Below are 19,338 nucleotides of genomic sequence, written 5' to 3' on the forward strand. Positions count from 1 at the left end.
CTCCAACAATCTAATTGCTGCTTTTGTAATTGAACATGTTATCTTTTATTTGTGCTTTCAATTCTTTCTTCTTTTCATAAAATTCATCTTCATTCTTTTACGAAAATTATAGGGTTTAGAACCTTTTTCTTAAGATCAAGTTAATAGGGAAACCGAGCCTTATAATATTCACGTATTTTTAATCTATATATACTAATATGTATATAACACACGTTTATTGAACGATATGATAATTTAATCATGTAATTGTTATTTTGTTCGTTTCTGCTGTTCAGATGTTGATATACATAAAAATCAACAGTCCAGATAGTTTATGAGATTTGTCTGATAAGGACTAATACTTTATGGTATCGTATATATGGCCTTGGGTTACTCAACATACTGTTGGGAGGGCTCTCTATTATGAGGATGCCGATGCGACGTGACGAACCACTTGCTGTTGAGTGTTGAGTGTATCGACGATAAGCGACAAGCTAAATGGAGACCTAATCCGGTTCATGTTATACTCTTCCTTTTATGGTATGTCAACTTGAAGTTTAACAAACATCAAAGTAGTTGAGCTTCGCTTTCAGTTTCTCAGAGAAGTATATTTATAGTATTCCCATTTGTGATATATGTTGAAACACTTACAGTTAATGCAGTTATTTATGGCATTAAAATGCCACTATTTTTCATCACTTTGTCTTTTTTTTTTAACATCACTTTATCTAAAAAAAACATTTTTAGTCGTGATCGACTGAATTAATGTAAATAGTGTTATTACGGTCCACTTAACATGCCCTCAATTTTCTCTCTCGAACCCTAATTCCGCTCGATCTCCGCTTCCATCTAGCCTCTCCGGCGCCGACTGGTGCTGTGAGAGGGCCCACGAATCTCCCGACATATCCATCTCTGCCTCTTCTCTATGCTGCTCTCTACTCGTCTTGTCTCTTTGCGCGGTGTCTCTAGATTCAATCGAATAACCGGATTTCAAAGGCGTCTTTGGCTCCTCCAGAGCACCAGCGAGATGAGAAGAGTCGGGTTATCCTAAGGCCTTTGGGTCTCCTGCTAGTCGCTGACTGTGCTCGAAGCTGGGTCAGCTTTGAGATCCGAGAAAGGTGGAACATGGGACGCGTAGCTGCCGTTGCTGTTCCTCCTCTCCATCTCGCTCCAGTCAATCTCTTCTTTTGGGTTTCTCCAAAGTCCGTAGAGCTCCTCCTCTCTGTTGAGTGAAAAGTGGTTGTGAGGCATACCACTTGAGGACCTCTTTTCTTTAGTTCGAGAGACAACTACCATGGCGTTCTTTGGTTTTCGTTTGGCTTCTCTTCTTGCTCCAGGTGTTGATTACTTGGGTTTTGAGGACAGCTCTCTGTTTTTGGCGTCACTTGCAACAAGACGGAGTTTTTCTTTCACCATTGAGTCGTCTGATTTTAAGGAGTACTTGTACTCTTTCTGTGCTTCAGTCCCAGTTTCCAAAGCTCTGACAGTTCTGCTTCCATGTAGCATCGAAGTCGTCACCGTGACTTATGTGTCGCGTAGCCGGATGGAACCTGATTAGACCGCCTGCGCTTGATCGTAACTCGTGCTTTATGTCTTGTGGTGATGTTTTTGGTATTACATCTTGCTTCTGTCGAGATATCCAGAGGTTCTGTTCTATTGGCGTCCTCCTCCAGTGGTGTCCCGAAATGAGAGCCAGCCACCTCCGTTGAAGCTGCTTGGAGCCACTTCGATAAGAGTCCGACGGAACATCTCCTCAAGTTATTCTCTTGCTTTAACGGTTAATTCTGGTTAGCAGGAAGCGCTTTGGCTTAGGGAATTATACATTGTTGTTTCTAGTCCTAGAAATTACTAAGCTTTATGATGTTCAATGCTTGAACGTTCGAAGTTAAGTTGTTAGGTCTTTAGAGATTTTTTAAAACTTTTTGCGATCCTTAAAGATCAGTTTGGCTGTCAAAGCAAATTATGGCTGCAATTAATTTTGTAACCAAAACCTTCATTATCACTAATGATATTTACAATTTAGTAAAAAAAAAAGTTTTTTTTTTGTAACTTAGGCTTTCAATAAAAAAAAAAAATGTTATTACTCAGATTAATTGATTTTGTCCGGTGGGCATTCACATTTTATCTAAATTATACAGATATAGTAAGATGTGTGTCATGTGATATGATTGTTTTTGATTATTTAAAACCACCTAGTTGAATTCTTTGTTCGACGCACTTATTTGAATCACGGAATGAGATACATCGGATCGGATGTAAGTAGTTGGATAATATGATAGATATGTCGTATATGCATAACGAATTAACGTCAGTATTTAGAACTCTCTCTTTTTAAAGAGAGCGCGTCCTTTGGGAGCGTCCAAAAGCCGATCCGGTTATCGTTTATTTATTTTAACCCCCAAAAAATGATTTAACGTATATTTGTCATATTCAAATATTTTGAATTTAATAGAAAAATTTTATTTGAAATTTCGTCTTGTTCAACCAACACATTTTGAAAACCTTGTTCTATATTATCTATTTTGTTATTCTTCTATTCGTGGATTGACGAGCAACAACTAAAAAAAAGAAATAAAAAAAAGTAAAACTCTTCATGGGTTGTTTGTTATTCTTTAACATGTTTCTAAAATAGAAAAAATAGTATGAATATGTTAAGATCGAGAAAGAAATTTCAGATATTTGAGCTGAAAAATGTGAAAACTATTTTTATTTTGAAAATAGATTTTAGAAAAAACCTAATTTTCTTTTAAATTCATGGAATTTCATAACAACTGGCGAACAATTTGCTGATAGCCACATATATAAATGTGTAGAAAGAAATGTTACATGTATCATGTATGTAACATTTGCACCAGTCATTCAAATATGATCTGATAACTTAAATATTCACCGGTTTTACAAACAAACAAAAACTGATCGTATGATCTTTCTTTTTTGAACTACTCCGTATGATCAATATATCTTTTCTCTGTCTTTTGTTATTTTTTTGGTTTAAAAATGGTCTTTTTGTTATTATCAGAGTAGAATTTGTCAAGTACCAGGAAGGCAAAATCCATATCACTATTACTGGGTAAAATAATTTCCATTACAGGAAAAGAAACTCTGTTCCTTTCTGTTTAAAGAAGTTTGAAGTCATTTCTAGAATAAAACGCCAATCAGAAGTTCAGAACCATCTGTTATCCTTTTTGTTCCTCTCGGTTAGCAATTAATGATGAGTTCTCAAAAGTCAAGACAACTTTGAATTGAAGCAAATATAAAAGAGAAAAAATACTATTTCTGTGTTTTTTTCTTGATTCACACAGGTAACGCGTTTTATTTATTTTTGTTCAAAAATGGTTTTTATTTAATTTCTTGTGTTTATGTCTCTATCAAAGAAACGATAATTATAAATGCTTTTGGATATTTGGAATAGGGATGAATCTAAAGTTTTTGTTGATATAAATAGAAACAAGACTAAGGGAGAAATTAGAAGAAAAAAAAATATCTATAAAAAAACAAGAAGGAAAAATCATGATAATAAAAAGGATAGAGCTGTGTATAGAGCTTACGAAGATGGGAATGGAGTTCGTCGCAGTAGTGGCTGAAGCCGTCCAGATTGTCTGGCGGCAACACCTCAACCATCGTACTCCTCTCCCTCCTCTCCCTCTCCTCCGCCAGGGCATCTCCCCTTCTTATCATGCTCCATATCTCTTTGGATTTCTCCCTTGATTTTTTTGTTTGTTTTATTCTTTTATGAAATCATTTTGCTTCTTTCTCTTACTTTTCCTAGAACTGTATTTGTAATTTTGTTGATTTCGTAAATCTGTAAATTACTTTTTCAATAAGATTTGCAATTTTCTGTCGAGTATTTTTCTTCCTAATCACCATTTATTTGGATTATCTGTAACAAACAATTTCCAGAATAACATGATAAACAAATGCTCAAATTTTTTGAAAAATAGTTTAACAGAACAAGACGTGCAGCAGGATCAATCAACCTAATTGTTTAAATATTCCATGTTTATGCATAGTGATATTTAAGTACCTCGCGGCAAGTTATTCCATCAAGGTTTTGATTATAGATGCCTTGGGATTCTGGGTTTGAATTAAGAATCTTTCATATTTAGTTGAGAACAAGATATCTTATAAGAAAATCGACTTCAATGTATTTTCCGTAATAAATAACAACGGTTAGCGTAATTGAATTATTAAGGGGTATTTCTCTTAGTTATTTCAAACACAAAATATCTCACTGGAATCTGAACATTTTTAAAATAAATATATTATTTCTTATATTTTATCATAAAAAAAAATTATAGACACTATCAGAAATATATCATTTTCACCTTGGTGAAAAACTGTTTATTGCATAGAAGTACAAATTATTATAAGTCACTAAACATTTCACTAAAATATCTAAAACACAATTAAATACTTAAATATATTAGTTCTTTTAAATTATATATATTAGATATTAATTAATATAAAAATACCTAAAATAATAAAATATGTTCAAATACTGAAAATATATTATTTTCTCCATTTAGATATTTAAATTAAACTATTTTTGTAAATTAAAGTATTTAGTCTTATATTATTTAAATTTTTATATTTTATATTACTTTTATTTTTGGATTTTGAGGATTAAGTATATTTGAATTTTTTTTAAAAAATTACTTAACTATAAAAAGTATCCAAACTCGAACCTGAACTGAACATGCAATGCTTCGAACCAAATCCAAACCACATTCAAACAGAAATTTGTAAATATCCGAATCATATTTAAATTTCTAACTCTAAACATAAAAAACTGAAATCCAAATATATCAACTAAATCCGAACATATATTTGAATGCTCATCCCTTGAAAAAAAATATACGACATATCTCTTATTACAATTTAAAATAAATAATATAATCAATTATTTCACTCCGCGCATTGGCGCGGGTTACTACCTAGTTCCTATTATTTGGTGAACCTACATGTTCACCAAATAATAAATCGTTATTAAGTTGTAGTAATTTTATCATGTAGTAAATACGGGTCGTCCCAAAAACATCGTAATTAATAAACGTGGGTGATCCCTAATTCGTTGTAATCGAATATCAACCATAATTTTTCGTAAATCATAAACGTGTATTGTCCCTAGCTAGTCGTAATTTTACTTCAAAATTACAACGAATTCAAATTCCTTATATATAGTCGAACTCCTTCTCATTCTAAAAATGCACAAGAAACTGAAGAAAATGCACGGTCACCAAAACAGTTCTTATCAACTCCGCATAATTTTTTCAGCTTCTTGAGCTTATCCAGATCTCTGTTGTCACGAAGGACAATATCTTGATCAAGCTTGAGAATCCAGGGAAAAGCTACGCGGATTTGATAAGAACTGTTCTGGTGATCCTGCACTCCTTTCAGTTTCTTGGAAAATCGACCTTACCTCGTTGTAACCTTTAAAAATGTGGGTCGTCCTTAAATCGTTGTAATCTTTAAAAACGTGGACCGTTCCTAAATCATCATAATTTTAAAAACGTGGGTCGTCCCTAAATCGTCGTGATTTTACTTTGACATTATGACAAATTCAGATTCCCTATATATCCGAACCACGTCGCTCGCACTCAGTTGCTCTCTTGTCTCTCTCTAGTATCTCTCTTCCTTCTCTTTAGGTACGCTTTTTTTTTGTTTATTTTAGGTGGTTAGTTTAGGATGAAATTATATTAAGTTTGGAGTTAGTTTAAGTAGTTAGTTTAAAAACGAAATCAGATTAGGTTTTTATTAACGGATTTAAATTGGTTCAAATAATAATTTAAATTTGTTTGTTTTCGTAAAAAAAATTATCGATATGACTGCTGGTGAACATGCCCATCTATGGAACTACATTTTTCGGTGGGCTGTCAGTTTTGACACGGATTGTCACTACATCAGAGAACAAGTAGCGCTTGGCCTAATTGAAACTCGTCATATCCCCTCGGATCTTCAGATCGCATATATCCTCATTAAACTGTTGGCTAAGAGACAGTTTGTTGACTTACCGTGGAAAATTTAAGTTGGTGATTTTCCCACCTCAAGTTTGAGCAAGCATGAATGATGTTGTGGCCCAACAGTCTTGTGTTAAAGGCCAAGCCCCAGCTAAACCCGTGGAATCAAGTCATCAACGGTCATCTCTTACTCTGAATGTATCTGCAAGTAAGACAAAGACCATAGAGCTGCATAACAAGTTTGATACCCTGTTATCCGTTGTTGAAGGAGAGTGAACCTTTCAAGCTTTCTTCTTTAGCTGTCACTAGTAGCTGTCGTTATTCTAGATTGGTCCTAAGATGATTATAAGATGAGGATGTATTACGTTTGTGAAGTTTAATGAAAAAATATTATTAAGTCAAAATACTCTGTTTTTCACAATTATATCTTTTATATGTTAGTTTATAGCATAAGAATTTAAATGAGATACTAGATTTGATCCGTATGTTCATTTGTAACTTTTGATTTTTAAAAGTTATGTCTCTTGATTTTTTTTGTTACTAAACTAATGAATTATTTTATTTAAAAAGCTGAATTTTTTATGAGATTTTAATTATTTTCTCAAAATATTTTGTTATAATTTAAAATAAACATTAAATTTGTAGTTAAAGTTTATATCATATTAGTATCTTAAATGAATTACTAAAATTTCAAAATTTTCAAAAAGCATATTTTGTAAATAGCACTTAAAGTAAAGGTTAGCTATATACTATTATATTTTCTATGTAATCATTTTTAGTTAATATATTTTGGCAAATTTTAAAATAAATAGATAATATATAGTTGTAGATAATATATATATATATACTTTATTTTTGAATATATCTTTTTTATCAACGTATTATACTTTTATTTTTGAACATAAATATTTTATATTTATGAAAATAAAATATATAAATTTATCAATTTAATATATTTTTATCATATTTAGTTCAATATAATATTGTTTAAATATGATCGAGTAAGATTATATAATAGATAAAAATATGATATAATTTTTATTTTTCATTTTATAAACAATAGATGAATATATTAATGTATAATAATATTTCAAAACTAGTGAAAATATTAAAACATAATTTTTGGAAATTGTGATCTTGTTAAAATCCTTTTAAACAGGTTTGTTAGAACTTTTTAAATATATATTTTATATATTACTAGTAATAATAAAATAGATAAAATTGGTTAATGGTCGACTCCACTTTAACTATTTTCTATCGGGTTTACCAAAAAAAAAAAATACTTCTATCGGATCAGATCCGTTTGTCGGTAACCAATTTTTCATACTATTATTCAAAAAATAAGACGTGTGCGATTGGTTTGTGATTAATAACCAACTGCGTAGACCAAGTTAATTTCTACACGAAGTACATAAGATAAGACATAATTTTAAAACTTGTCATACAGAAAGTCACCATTAATGTATCATGCATGGCAACGCACATATGTGCAATACATACTTGTATATACTACCAACATAACATTTTAAGACGCATACAATTGTAGGGCTGGGCAAAAAATCCAAATCCGAAAAACCGAACCGAACCCGATCCGAAAAAGTAGCACCGAACCCAAACCGAAATTGATTAAATATCCGAACGGGTTCAAAATTTCGGTATTTAAAGAACCAAAACCGAACCCGATCCGAACCGAAATATTTTGGGTACCCGAATGTATCCGAAATAAATTTATATAGTTAAATATATACATTGTTTTTATATATAATGTATATTAAAAATATTAAAAATATATAAGATACCTTTAAGTTTTCCAAAATACTCGGAAAATATATGCAAATAGTCAAAAGTGAATGTTTAAAATAGCTAAAGTATACTGAAAATACCAAAATAGTTAAATATCTATTGATTTTTTATCCAAATATTCAAAGAAAACTAATTTATATGTTAAATTAAGGTATTTTGACATATATGTTATGAAAATTTATATGTAATATATTATCTTTCTTATAGATTTTGAAAATTTAAAGTATATAATGAATTTTGAAAATTTAAAAACATTTTAAATGGGTTATCCGAACCCGAACCGAACCCGCAAAGATCCGAACCGAACCCGAACCGAAATTTAGAAATATCCGAATGGGGCTAAAATCTTTGACCCCGAAAACCCAAAACCCGAATGGACTGAACTGAAACCTCAATGGATATCCTAACACCCAGCCCTATACAATTGCAAGCAGCACATCACAAACAGTGCCGTCCCTGTTAATTTGGTGGCTTAAAGCACATTAACATAATGTAGCCTCATATTTTTACTTTCAAATGATTATATTATTCATATAATTGAATTGTATTAAAGTTATATATATTATTTAACATTACAATAACTTTTAAAGATAAAACTCATAAGAAGCTATAAAAATTTAAACAGTATTATAAAATAAGATAAGAACGGAAACAAATTATCAAGAACAGAAATTAAACAGTATAATAAAATACATAAAACATATATTATATATTAAATTATTAAGAACAGAAACTATTTTAAAAGAAATATTTCATTTTTTGTCAACGAAAGAATCATGTTGTTAAATAAATAGTATATTATATGACATCTAGCAGAAATGATACGTATCTTGTTTTAAAGTTCACCATAATAGATGTTGAATTCTCAAATTTTACAAGTATTAGCGAACAAAAAACCACTGCATTAAAATATCTTATAAAAAATGTGCCTTTAAAACTAATCTAATAAGTTGTGGCCTAAAGTATATGCTTCATAAGCCTTATGCAAGGGACGGGTCTGATCACAAACATCACACATTAATGAATTAGTTGGCTGACAATGAACGACGATGAGTACGTCCTAAAACAGACAGAGGAACTAACTTCGAATCTCATTTTCTAGTTCCCCCTCAAGGACATGGAGCTGGAGGATTGGCACTACTATGGAGAAGCGACCTAAAGATACAAGTTCTCTCATCTAGCCGGAATCACATCGATACTTTAATTTCCTACAAGAATGCTACTTTCCATAGTACCTTTGTATACGGCGCTCCAGAGATCCCACGCAGACATCTCCATTGTGAGACAAGGAAGCGCTTGGTTATTGACTGGTGATTTCAATGAAATCACAGACAATCCTGAGAAGTCGGGAGGAAAGGAAAGACTTGAAAGCTCCTTCTCGAATTTTCGCTCCTTCCTGTCAAGCTGTGATCTCTTCGACATCCGTCACGCTGGCAATTTCTTGTCTTGGAGAGGAACCCGCCACACCCACCTAGTTCACTGCAGGCTAGACAGGGCTATGGCGAATAGTGAATGGTCTTCAAAGTTCCCAAATGCAAGATCGCATTATCTGGTTTTCGAAGGCTCCGATCACCGACCCCTATTATCTGTTTTTGACACAAGAAGAAAGAAATCCAAGAGACTCTTCAGATATGATCGTCGCCTGAAAGATAATACAGAAGTTAAAAACTTGATCGATGAAGTATGGAAAGATTCAAGGCACCTACCGATTTCAGAGAAACTGGATAACTGCCGTAAAGCCATTTCTGCCTGGAGCAGAAAGCACTACGTAAACAGCCAAAAGCAGATCGCAGAACTCAGAGATAAACTGGATAAAGCGTTGAGCACCCCGACTGCTGATGATAGCCTCATCTCCTCCCTAAACAAAGATCTTCTCCAAGCTTATAGAGCAGAAGAGGCTTACTGGAAGCAACACAACCGTCAGACATGGCTTGCACTAGGAGATAGGAACACCTCATACTTCCATGCTTCCACAAAGGGGAGAAGAGCCCGCAACCGTATCACAGTCATCGAAAACGCCGCAGGAGTGCCGGTTTTTGAAGAAGCGCAAATTGCAGAGGCTATTTCAGAGTAGTTCTCCTCTATATTCACGTCTACAAACCCTCATGCTGCTGATCTCGTGCGACAAGCGATAACCCCTTGCATCTCAGAAGCTACAAACCAAAAACTCATCTCGGCACCTACCACACAGGAGATCAAAGACGCCATGTTCTCCATCCATCCCGATAAAGCTCCTGGCCCCGACGGCTTCTCAGCAAGCTTCTTCCAATCAAATTGGGACATCACCGGACCTGCTGTAACAATGGAGATACAAGAGTTCTTTACTTCAGGGAACCTGCCAACATCAATAAACACCACTCACATCAGGCTTATTTCGAAAATTACAGGACCCAAGGCAGTGATGGACTACAGGCCAATTGCACTCTGTAATGTTTACTATAAGGTTATTTCCAAGATTCTCTCTATCAGATTGAAACCAGTGCTACAAGAGGTTATATCTGAAAATCAGTCTGCGTTCGTACCTGGACGAGCTATATCTGATAATGTGCTTATCACCCACGAGATGCTCCACTATCTGAAGAACTTGGGAGCCACCATACACTGTTCGATGGCAGTAAAAACTGACATTAGTAAAGCGTATGACCGCTTGGAGTGGACTTTTATAAGAGAAGTTCTAGGGAGAATGGGATTTCACCTTGATTTCCTACACTGGAAGATGGAGTGTATCACGACGGTGTCCTACTCTTTTCTGATCAACAATGAGGCGCTGGGGAACGTGATGCCACAACGGGGGATTAGGCAAGGAGACCCCCTCTCCCCGTACATCTTCATCCTCTGTGGAGAGGTCCTCTCGGGTCTCTGCAAACGAGAGCAAGAAAAAGGGACGTTAGCAGGCCTCAGAGTTGCTCGCAATAGTCCGCGCATAAACCACTTACTATTTGCTGATGACACGATGTTCTTCACCAAAACGGACCCTCAATGTTGTGTGTCTTTGCTCAATATCCTCCACGAGTATGAAAGAGCGTCGGGACAGATGATCAACACAGCAAAATCTTCGATTTCTTTCTCGGCCAAAACATCACAAGAAATCAGAACAAGAGTTAAAGAGCATTTGGGAATAGAAAAAGAGGGAAGAGTGGGTAAATACCTTGGCTTACCAGAACATTTCGGTAGGAAGAAAAGAGATCTCTTCTCTTCCATTGTGGACAAGATCCACCAGAAGACTATAAGCTGGTCTACCCGCTTCCTCTCCACGGCTGGAAAGGCTACTATGATCCAATCAGTTATGTCGGCAGTACCTTCCTATGCTATGACATGCTTCGAACTACCTGTGGGATTATGCAAGAAAATCCAATCAGAAATGACAAGCTTCTGGTGGAACTCAAAAGAGGGAGACAGGAAAATATGTTGGACTTCTTGGGACAAACTGACCTTACCAAAACAACTCAGAGGGTTGGGCTTTAGAGACGTCCAACTCTTCAATTTAGCTCTTCTAGCTAAGATAGGATGGCGCATCATCACCAAACCCGACAGCCTCCTTGCTAGAACACTGCTAGGGAAGTATTGCCACAAAACCTCCTTCCTCAAAGCTACAAAACCCTCTAACTCCTTTCATGGCTGGAACGGAATCCTTCACGGCAGAGACCTCCTCCTAGGCCATCTTGGGAAAGTCATTGGAGATGGAGAATCGACAAGAGTGTGGACTGATTCATGGATAGACACCACAAATGACTTCCTCCCCACGGGACCTGCCCTGCTTCAGGACCAAGACTTGATGGTGGCGGATCTCCTCTCTAGAGAAACAAAGGAGTGGAACAAATCTCTAGTTGAGAGACTCTTCCCAACGCTAACAGAGCACATCCTCTCCCTTCGCCCAAGCACAACAGGAACAAGCGACACCTTCATCTGGACACAACAAAAATCAGGGATTTACTCAGCCAAATCAGGTTATTTTGTGGCAAAAATGGAAAAAACCCAATCGACTAGTTCACTCTTGGAACAGCAACAATGGAACTGGAAAAAATTCATTTGGACACCAAAGCTACTACCTAAGATCAAGATATTCATGTGGCGTTGTGCTTTAAATAACTTGCCAACAGGAGACAACCTGAGGAAAAGAGGACTATTGGGACATACCTCATGCACAAAATGCGGAGAGGAGGAGACCATAGAGCATATTCTGTTCCTCTGCGAACCAGCAAAGGAAGCCTGGAACCTCTGCCCCTGGACCACCCCAATAGACCCTCTCGGCTGCTCATATTTCAGGACCTCCCTAGAACTGGCGACTGCGAAAGTTAACCTACCACCAATCGGTACCTCCTCTAATCTATTTGCTTGGATCTGTTGGAGTCTGTGGTTAAGCAGGAACCAATTTACCTTCGAGGGGAAAACAACGCCTCCACAGGAGATAATCTCCAGAGCGATCACCCTTCTGAAGGAATGGGAACAGGCGCAACCTCCACCGTCACCACCGATGGGTAATCCCCCGCAGCAAATCCCGATCCAGATCGCATCGCAGGATAGTATCATCCTCTACACAGATGCCGCTTGGAACAAGGAGACAAGAGAGGCAGGTTTGGCATGGATCTTCACCAACAGATCAGGAGATGAAATCAATCGAGGCTATCAACACCAGAAGCATGTCTCCTCAGCTTTCATGGCGGAATCGTTGGCGGTAAGAGCAGCTCTCCTCCACGCGGTTTCCCTCAACTACACCATCATCTGGCTCAGATCAGATTGTAAGGGGCTTATTCAAGCCATCACCACGAATCAACGATCGGCAGAGCTCTTTGGAGTTCTCTCTGACATTGAATCGACTATCGTTCCATCTTTCATCGCTTTCTACTCTTCTTTCATCCCTAGGACTCTTAATGAATCAGTTGATCTCCTGGCTAAGACCTATTTATGTAATAGAATTTCGGTGTTGGGTTCTAGCCCACACTAAACTTTGTTTGCCTTAATCAATTATCAGTTGCTCAAAAAAACAAATGTTGGCTGACAATGACACAAACTTTCTTGTCGTTATCAGTTGAAATTTCTTGTTTATTCCTGAGAATAATTGTTGAAATTAAGACATGATCTCATGAAGCCACATTATGCTTGCCAATAAATTCCTGGGCTAATAAGTCAAAACTAGATTTTGACCCGTCCTTCAAAGGGCGGGTATATTTTTTGTTTTTAGTTATTTTTTTAAAATTCAATTTTATATTTGTGTTTTTTATAATTATATTTGTGTATGCATTTTTAAAAAAAAATTATTAGTAAGATATTTTGATAAATGAATTGAACTTATGATGTTACATAACTATAGATTTATATCCAGTATTTTGAAACTCGATCCAGACCCGCGGTTGAACTGGTAACCCGGTGTTCCGGTTTGAGTTTTCAGAAAAGTCAATAACTAATAATCCGGTAAACTCCATGAAAACCCGCCAAAACCTAGAATTTGACAACTAGTTGAATCAATATATAAATTTTGATATTTTTTTATTTATTTTTAGCTATGTTATTAGAATTGTTTTGTATTCTAATTAGAAAGCTAGATTTTTAATTTTTATAGTAAAAAAATATGAAATAATTTTGTGGTTTATGGATCTATTAACAAAACTAATTGTTTTGATTTAGATTAGTGTATTTTTGTTATCGATGATTTATTATAATTTTATGATGATCCACGTTATTTAAATATGTTAATCCACAAAAAACCTGCATAATTGGTTGGTACGAAAAAATAATTTATATTATTTCATGGTAAATAAACTTAAGAAATATATTTTCGTCGGGGGGTTTAATATATATTTCTGTTTGAATAGAATATATATATTCAGAAACATTTAAAATTTGTTACAATATTATTTTTAAGTTTCGGATAAATGTAGTTATATATTAAGTTAAGAAAGAAGTTTATTAATATATATTGTTGTGGTCTGCTGGAAGCTTGGCCCATTTTACACATTTTTATTCAACAGATAAAATTATGGAGTGTGTATTGTTTCTTTTCTTTTTTTGAGTGGCACTCTTGTAATTGTTTCCATCTTCCCCAAAAATATTTTAGATTTCTCTGTAACATTTCAATGGCCACCGTATTTTCCTAACTGATCATTTTTTACATTTTGCTTGTTTTTTATACCTTAAACTTGTAATCCATTGCAAAACATCTGATTTAAACTTTTCAAAATCCAAAAAGTCAGTTTTTCGTCAATACCCAAAAAGTCAGTTACTTTAAATTTTCTGATTTCTTGTCCAATTATGACAAATCAATACAGTAAACCACCATAGAATGTATAATCGCCAGATAATCCATCACCATGGACGCGTTTTTGATCAGGTCTAAAACCTAAATCAATGAATTGAACTTTGTTGTTGATGAAGAAATATAACTGATATTATAGACAACGAACGTGGTTAGTCATTTAATATAAACAGTTACAAAATAGTTAGGTTTTTTTGAAAATAATTTTTGGATCAAACTGCTATCAATTGGTCATACAGGAGAATTAATAGAATAGATATAAACATATAATTAAAAGCAATGGCATAGTTGTAAACTCATTAATGTAAATATTGTTAGAGAAATATATGGTAATATATTATTAGTCTATATTTAAGGTAAGACCAAAATATTAGTAGTCTAATGAATAAGTCCAAACAACCTTGTATAAATAGATTTTTTAGAAATGCTTCTAGTTTAATAGTATAGATATTTCGTTTTTAACTATTTTTGTTAAGATTTATCTATTTGAAATTCGTAATTAGTGGCAAAACTATGTTTCGGTATGTAGTTTATTTTGAAAATACTTTACAGGAAAATGTGATTCATATTCCACATATATATTATGTAGTCTATACAAACCAATATGCCATTTGATTGTAAGTATAAATATAAAAAGTATTTACACGATCAAGAGTTCTATGTTAGTTTTCATGTCAGTATATAATCTTAAGAATATAGCATGTCAGTTTTTTTGTAAATTTGAGGACTGTTTAACCCGAGTACAATGAGATAATTCGGTTTGCTCCAATTAGAATTGTCTCACGTAATGATAATAATTGTAAATATCAAACTAAAAGGACGGAATTCAGTTGACCAAACAATACAATTGATTAGTTTGTTAAAGTTATTAAATCGTGTGGTATAGACGTAGTGACCAACCGTGTTTTGGTTAACCATTTAGATTAAATGTAAATGGTTTGATTTAAATGTTAAACATAGTTTAAACCAATGGCATACACTTGTAATATTTAAGGTAAATTAAGGATTAATTTCAATTTATGCTTCACTTTTAATAGATTAGATGCAATGCTAGATAACTATTAACGTTTGACAAAAATAAAAGATAACTATTAACGTATTTCTAACAAAATAGTTTTTAATTAGTCTTTTAGGCTTAGGATAATAAATACAACACTGTATTACGTAATTGATGTTATAATTTAATTAAGGATAAATATAGTATGATGTAGACGCGAAGCCGTATCTGAATTTTCAGAAGCAGGGTGCTTGCGACAATAAATTAATGATAGTGAACATAGATGAAAATGGGGCAATATACACTTTCACGATGTAAAGACAAAAAGCGTTTCACATGGTCCTCTACTCCTTTCAATTATAACAAGTTACCAAACTTTCTGGGATAATTTTAGGAATTTTAAACGTTGAAAATTTTATTAGACAATAATCCAAATAGATCCGGTTTTGGGTAGATGTATACTTTATGACAATTTATATCTTTCTATTTCAAAATAAATGTAAGATGTTTCAAAAGGTGTTTGGTATTTTAAATTATAAGATGTTTAATATTTAAATTAAAGTTTTATTTAATGAAAATGTACTATTATAAATATTTATACTTCTTCTGTTTCATCTTAATTGTGGTTTTAGATTTATGCAAATAGATTAAAAATTAATTTTGTATATTTTCTAAATAAAAACATTATTATATATACATTTAAACATATTTCAATCAATAGAAAATAAATTGAAGAATATAAAAAATCATATATCATATAAAATTATTTAATTTTGCATTAAAATTTTATAACTAGACTTATTTTGAAATGATAACTAAAATGAAATGGAATAAATACCTTTATAGTTGAGTTCTTTTAGTTTGTTTCTAATAATACTTTTCAAAAGTGTATACATAAAAAAGTGTATATATAAACTAATATTTTTTGTCATCAACATACAAACTCAACTAAAACTTTGCAAACTAACTTGGTAACTCTGCATCCATGTGACTAACAAAAATGATTGTTGTTTTGTACTGCGTGCCAGATTATCCGGCCTTAAAATCGTGTGTTTGGTGACATGAATGATCTCCGAGCGATTGAAATTGCTCCTCAAACTCTAAATATCTTTCAAATAGCTTGCAAAAACTAGTCATTCTGTTAGTTATGGAACCATCTTCACCAACTGAAAACAATCCATTGAATACGTAATATGGAACGGTCGTAAATTTCTCATACTTTACATAGCCTAGATGAGAGCATGTGAAGGAGATAAGCTGGCTCTCGTATTCTTACCTCTATTAATCTGTCAAAATCTTCCAAAGTGTTTACAAACCTTGTATTGACAAGTTATCTTTGTGGTGAGAGTTCTGCTTGAGCTTCCAGCCAGAGTGTCGCTTCCCTAATTTTATAGTGTGTTTTAGATCAATAACAATATTATTGAAAACCATGTTCTTCCTAGCTTAAATGTACCAAGTATCCAAACAAATTGATGACATACAACATATTTAAACGTTATATTTGGAAGCGTTTACTAAGATAGTGAGTGGAAAAAATGTCTAAGAACAGGCGGAACAGTCTCGCAAACATGCCACAATTCACAAGTTTTAACAAAAGATGGATGATAGTGTACTTAAATCTAAAGACAACACGAGTAACCAAAATTTGCTCTCTGGCGACCTCCCCTAGGTAGTCTTGGCAATCCGGTTTAGTCACCCACTGTTTTCACCCGGCCTGGTTTATTTCCCCTTTCATTCATGTGTCCTAAACCGCTGTCCCTCTGACTTCCTCACCAACCCTGTTTCTTTTCCTCTTTTGTCTATTTTTCAAATCTACATTACCGCCTCTGATCTCAACTGGTTTTCTCCCGCCGGCGGTGGCCGGAAAGGCCTTACCACACCACCTCCAACCGCCTGCAACTCCCACTGATGGTTGCAGGAGACGGTAGCTACCCGCAAATCTTTTAAGCAGCTGTAAGGGTCGACGGAACTCCTCTTACTGCTCTGCTCTGCTCTCACCGTTTCTGCACTCAGCTCTACTCTTCAGTCACTGAACAACTACTCTCCACTCATCCTCTCTTCAAAGCTCGACTGCAACCGCTACAGCTGGGTCTAGGCTCAAGACAAGCTCTCTATCTGCTACTGCTAAAAGTCTTCCACATAGCTGCAATGGCCAAGCGCTTCTCCGCTCAAGAGAAAGAAAAAGCTATCGCTGGTACCGCCGGAGCGCCTTCGCGCTTCAGAATTCGAGCTCCTGACTTCGACCCATCGGAACTCATAAGGGAGAACACTCTTACTCTAGTTGGACGGTTGACTAACCCCAAGGAACAAAGTATGAGCTCCGTCATCTCCTACCTCGCGAACAAATGGAATATGGAACCTACTGCTGGCTCAGATTTGGGAAGGGACTGCTTCCAGTTTCGATTCTCTAAGGAAGCTGACCTCTGCGAAGTGCTGAAGAACAGACCCTATCAATTTGGGCGTTGGATGGTCATAGTTCAGCGATGGGAGCCAATCATTTCGCCCTCTTTCCCTTCTCAAATCCCCTTTTGGATTACAATAAGAGGGCTCCCCCTTCATTATTGGCATGAGAAGGTGGTTAGGGACATAGGGCTTGAACTGGGAGGTCTAGAGGACTATGAAGTTACTAAAACAACGGCACGCTTCAGGCTCGTAGTAGATGGGCTTAAACCTCTGATAATGGAAACTGATATGGCTTACGCATCTGGGGAAGAAAGTATTCTAACGCTAGAATACGAGAGACTAGGAAATCATTGCACGTCCTGCCACCGCCTATCTCATCTGCAGTCCCAATGTCCAGAGAGACCAAATCGCCTCCCACCCCCCCCATCTGCAACATATATTGCTCAGCCTAGCTACAAAGAAGATATATCTGAGGGTCCTCCACCCCCCAGGCCCACAAAGGAGTTTGAAGCTAGGGAAAACCGCCCTTTTCAACAAAGACTTGATCGACACGGCAGACCGTTTGGGAACAGGATCTCCTCAACGATGGTGCGACCGCTGGGACCGAAAAACAAAATAGCACCAGCTTCAAGCGCAGCTCAATACCTTGAGGAAAAAGAACAGAGATACCGCTTTGAGGTACAGAGAGAACACCACTACAATTCTCCACCTTACACGAGACGTGGGACTAACATATTGGAGAATCAAGAAGAACAGACCCCAACACGAACCTCAAACCGTCAACAGACAACTCTACGCTGGCGAGTAAAGTCACCTCCAGCTAACCAGGAAGCAACATCACCTGCGATTCCAGTACAAAGTACCCGATCATCACTAGGACGTAATCTTGATGCTGTTGATTTCTCACCACTCTATGATGGCTCAAACCGAGAGACGATCCTAGAGGACCTCAGAGAGGCGTCCCTCCGATACATAAATTGCGATGACCCTAGTGAACGGGCAGCGAGACAGCAGCGTGTACTTCAGAGTGAACTCAATGGGACGGTAGAAGCAACAGCAGCTCATTTGATGCAGACCCCTACGAGAAACACTTATGGTCAGCGTACGTCTGCGGATCTCCCACCAATTCCGGAGATTCCCACAACTGAGGAAGTGATGGAGGAATTGAGAGATGCTACCACGCAATATCTCAGCTGTGCCGACCCTGTTGAAAGGGCAGCTCGAAAACAGAGAGTCCTTCAGAGCGAATTGGATGGAACAGTGGAGGCAACCGCAGCTAACATTATCCTTTCATCTGCATTAACGGCAAGAACGCTGAGAACAGCAGACTCCTCAGTGATCATTCTCCCGGATACACAGCTGAGCACTATGCAGGAACCAGAGCCTATGGCACCTCAAGTGACCACAACCAGGAAGCGGGGGAGACCTGCAAAAGCGAAACAACCTGTACCCCAGAATCCTTCTTCTTCTACTGCTGCAACAAAACCGACGACTTCGAGGAGCACGGTTAAACTTAGTCCCAGGACCTTTGCAGGAATGGGGTCGAAGAAAAGAATGCTGGCACGAGTACAAGCGTCTCCAGGAACCTCAAACCGACATCCACCTAGACGCATCACACAAGGCCCTCCTGCTACGACATCCTCCACAGCACCAGCTATAGCGATAATCCCACCGGTCTTAAAGCAGCGGATGGATTTTCATCCGCAAAGACCCGATCTTCCTTAGCTATGTTGAGCTGGAACTGTCGCGGTGTGGGGAATCCCGCAACAGTCCAGAGGATCAAGGAGCTAAATCAGCAAGCTTCTTTAGATATTATATTCCTCATGGAAACTAAGAATCCGGACCCTTTTGTACTAAAAGAATTTGAATTTTTAAGTTCGGATCATTGTTTCCTTGTCTCTCCGGAAAGGCCTAACAGTGGGGGCCTTGCCCTGTTTTGGAAACAG

General features: G+C 36.0%; 3 protein-coding genes across 3 annotated transcripts; all 3 read left to right on the plus strand.

The window, feature by feature from the left end:
- Window positions 1–3,391: 3,391 nt before the first annotated feature.
- On the plus strand, window positions 3,392–3,826 carry LOC108821282 (uncharacterized). Its single transcript, XM_018594331.2, has one exon. The coding sequence runs from the start codon at window positions 3,490–3,492 to the stop codon at window positions 3,685–3,687; it is 198 nt and encodes a 65-aa protein (XP_018449833.1). The 5' UTR covers window positions 3,392–3,489; the 3' UTR covers window positions 3,688–3,826.
- Window positions 3,827–9,945: 6,119 nt separating this feature from the next.
- On the plus strand, window positions 9,946–12,684 carry LOC130498970 (uncharacterized). The gene has a single exon (XM_056992834.1). It carries the CDS (start codon window positions 9,946–9,948, stop codon window positions 12,682–12,684), a length of 2,739 nt encoding a protein of 912 aa, XP_056848814.1.
- Window positions 12,685–17,137: 4,453 nt separating this feature from the next.
- On the plus strand, window positions 17,138–19,117 carry LOC130498971 (uncharacterized). Its single transcript, XM_056992835.1, has one exon. The coding sequence runs from the start codon at window positions 17,138–17,140 to the stop codon at window positions 19,115–19,117; it is 1,980 nt and encodes a 659-aa protein (XP_056848815.1).
- Window positions 19,118–19,338: the final 221 nt, after the last annotated feature.

This window comes from Raphanus sativus, chromosome 8 (genome assembly GCF_000801105.2).
Source record: "Raphanus sativus cultivar WK10039 chromosome 8, ASM80110v3, whole genome shotgun sequence".
Lineage (NCBI taxonomy): Eukaryota > Viridiplantae > Streptophyta > Magnoliopsida > Brassicales > Brassicaceae > Raphanus > Raphanus sativus.

Excerpts from the sequence above, each read along its gene's own strand:
- LOC108821282 (XM_018594331.2), top strand. The coding sequence starts at position 3,490 with ATGATAATAAAAAGGATAGAGCTGTGTATAGAGCTTACGAAGATGGGA.
- LOC130498970 (XM_056992834.1), top strand. The coding sequence starts at position 9,946 with ATGTTCTCCATCCATCCCGATAAAGCTCCTGGCCCCGACGGCTTCTCA.
- LOC130498971 (XM_056992835.1), top strand. The coding sequence starts at position 17,138 with ATGGCCAAGCGCTTCTCCGCTCAAGAGAAAGAAAAAGCTATCGCTGGT.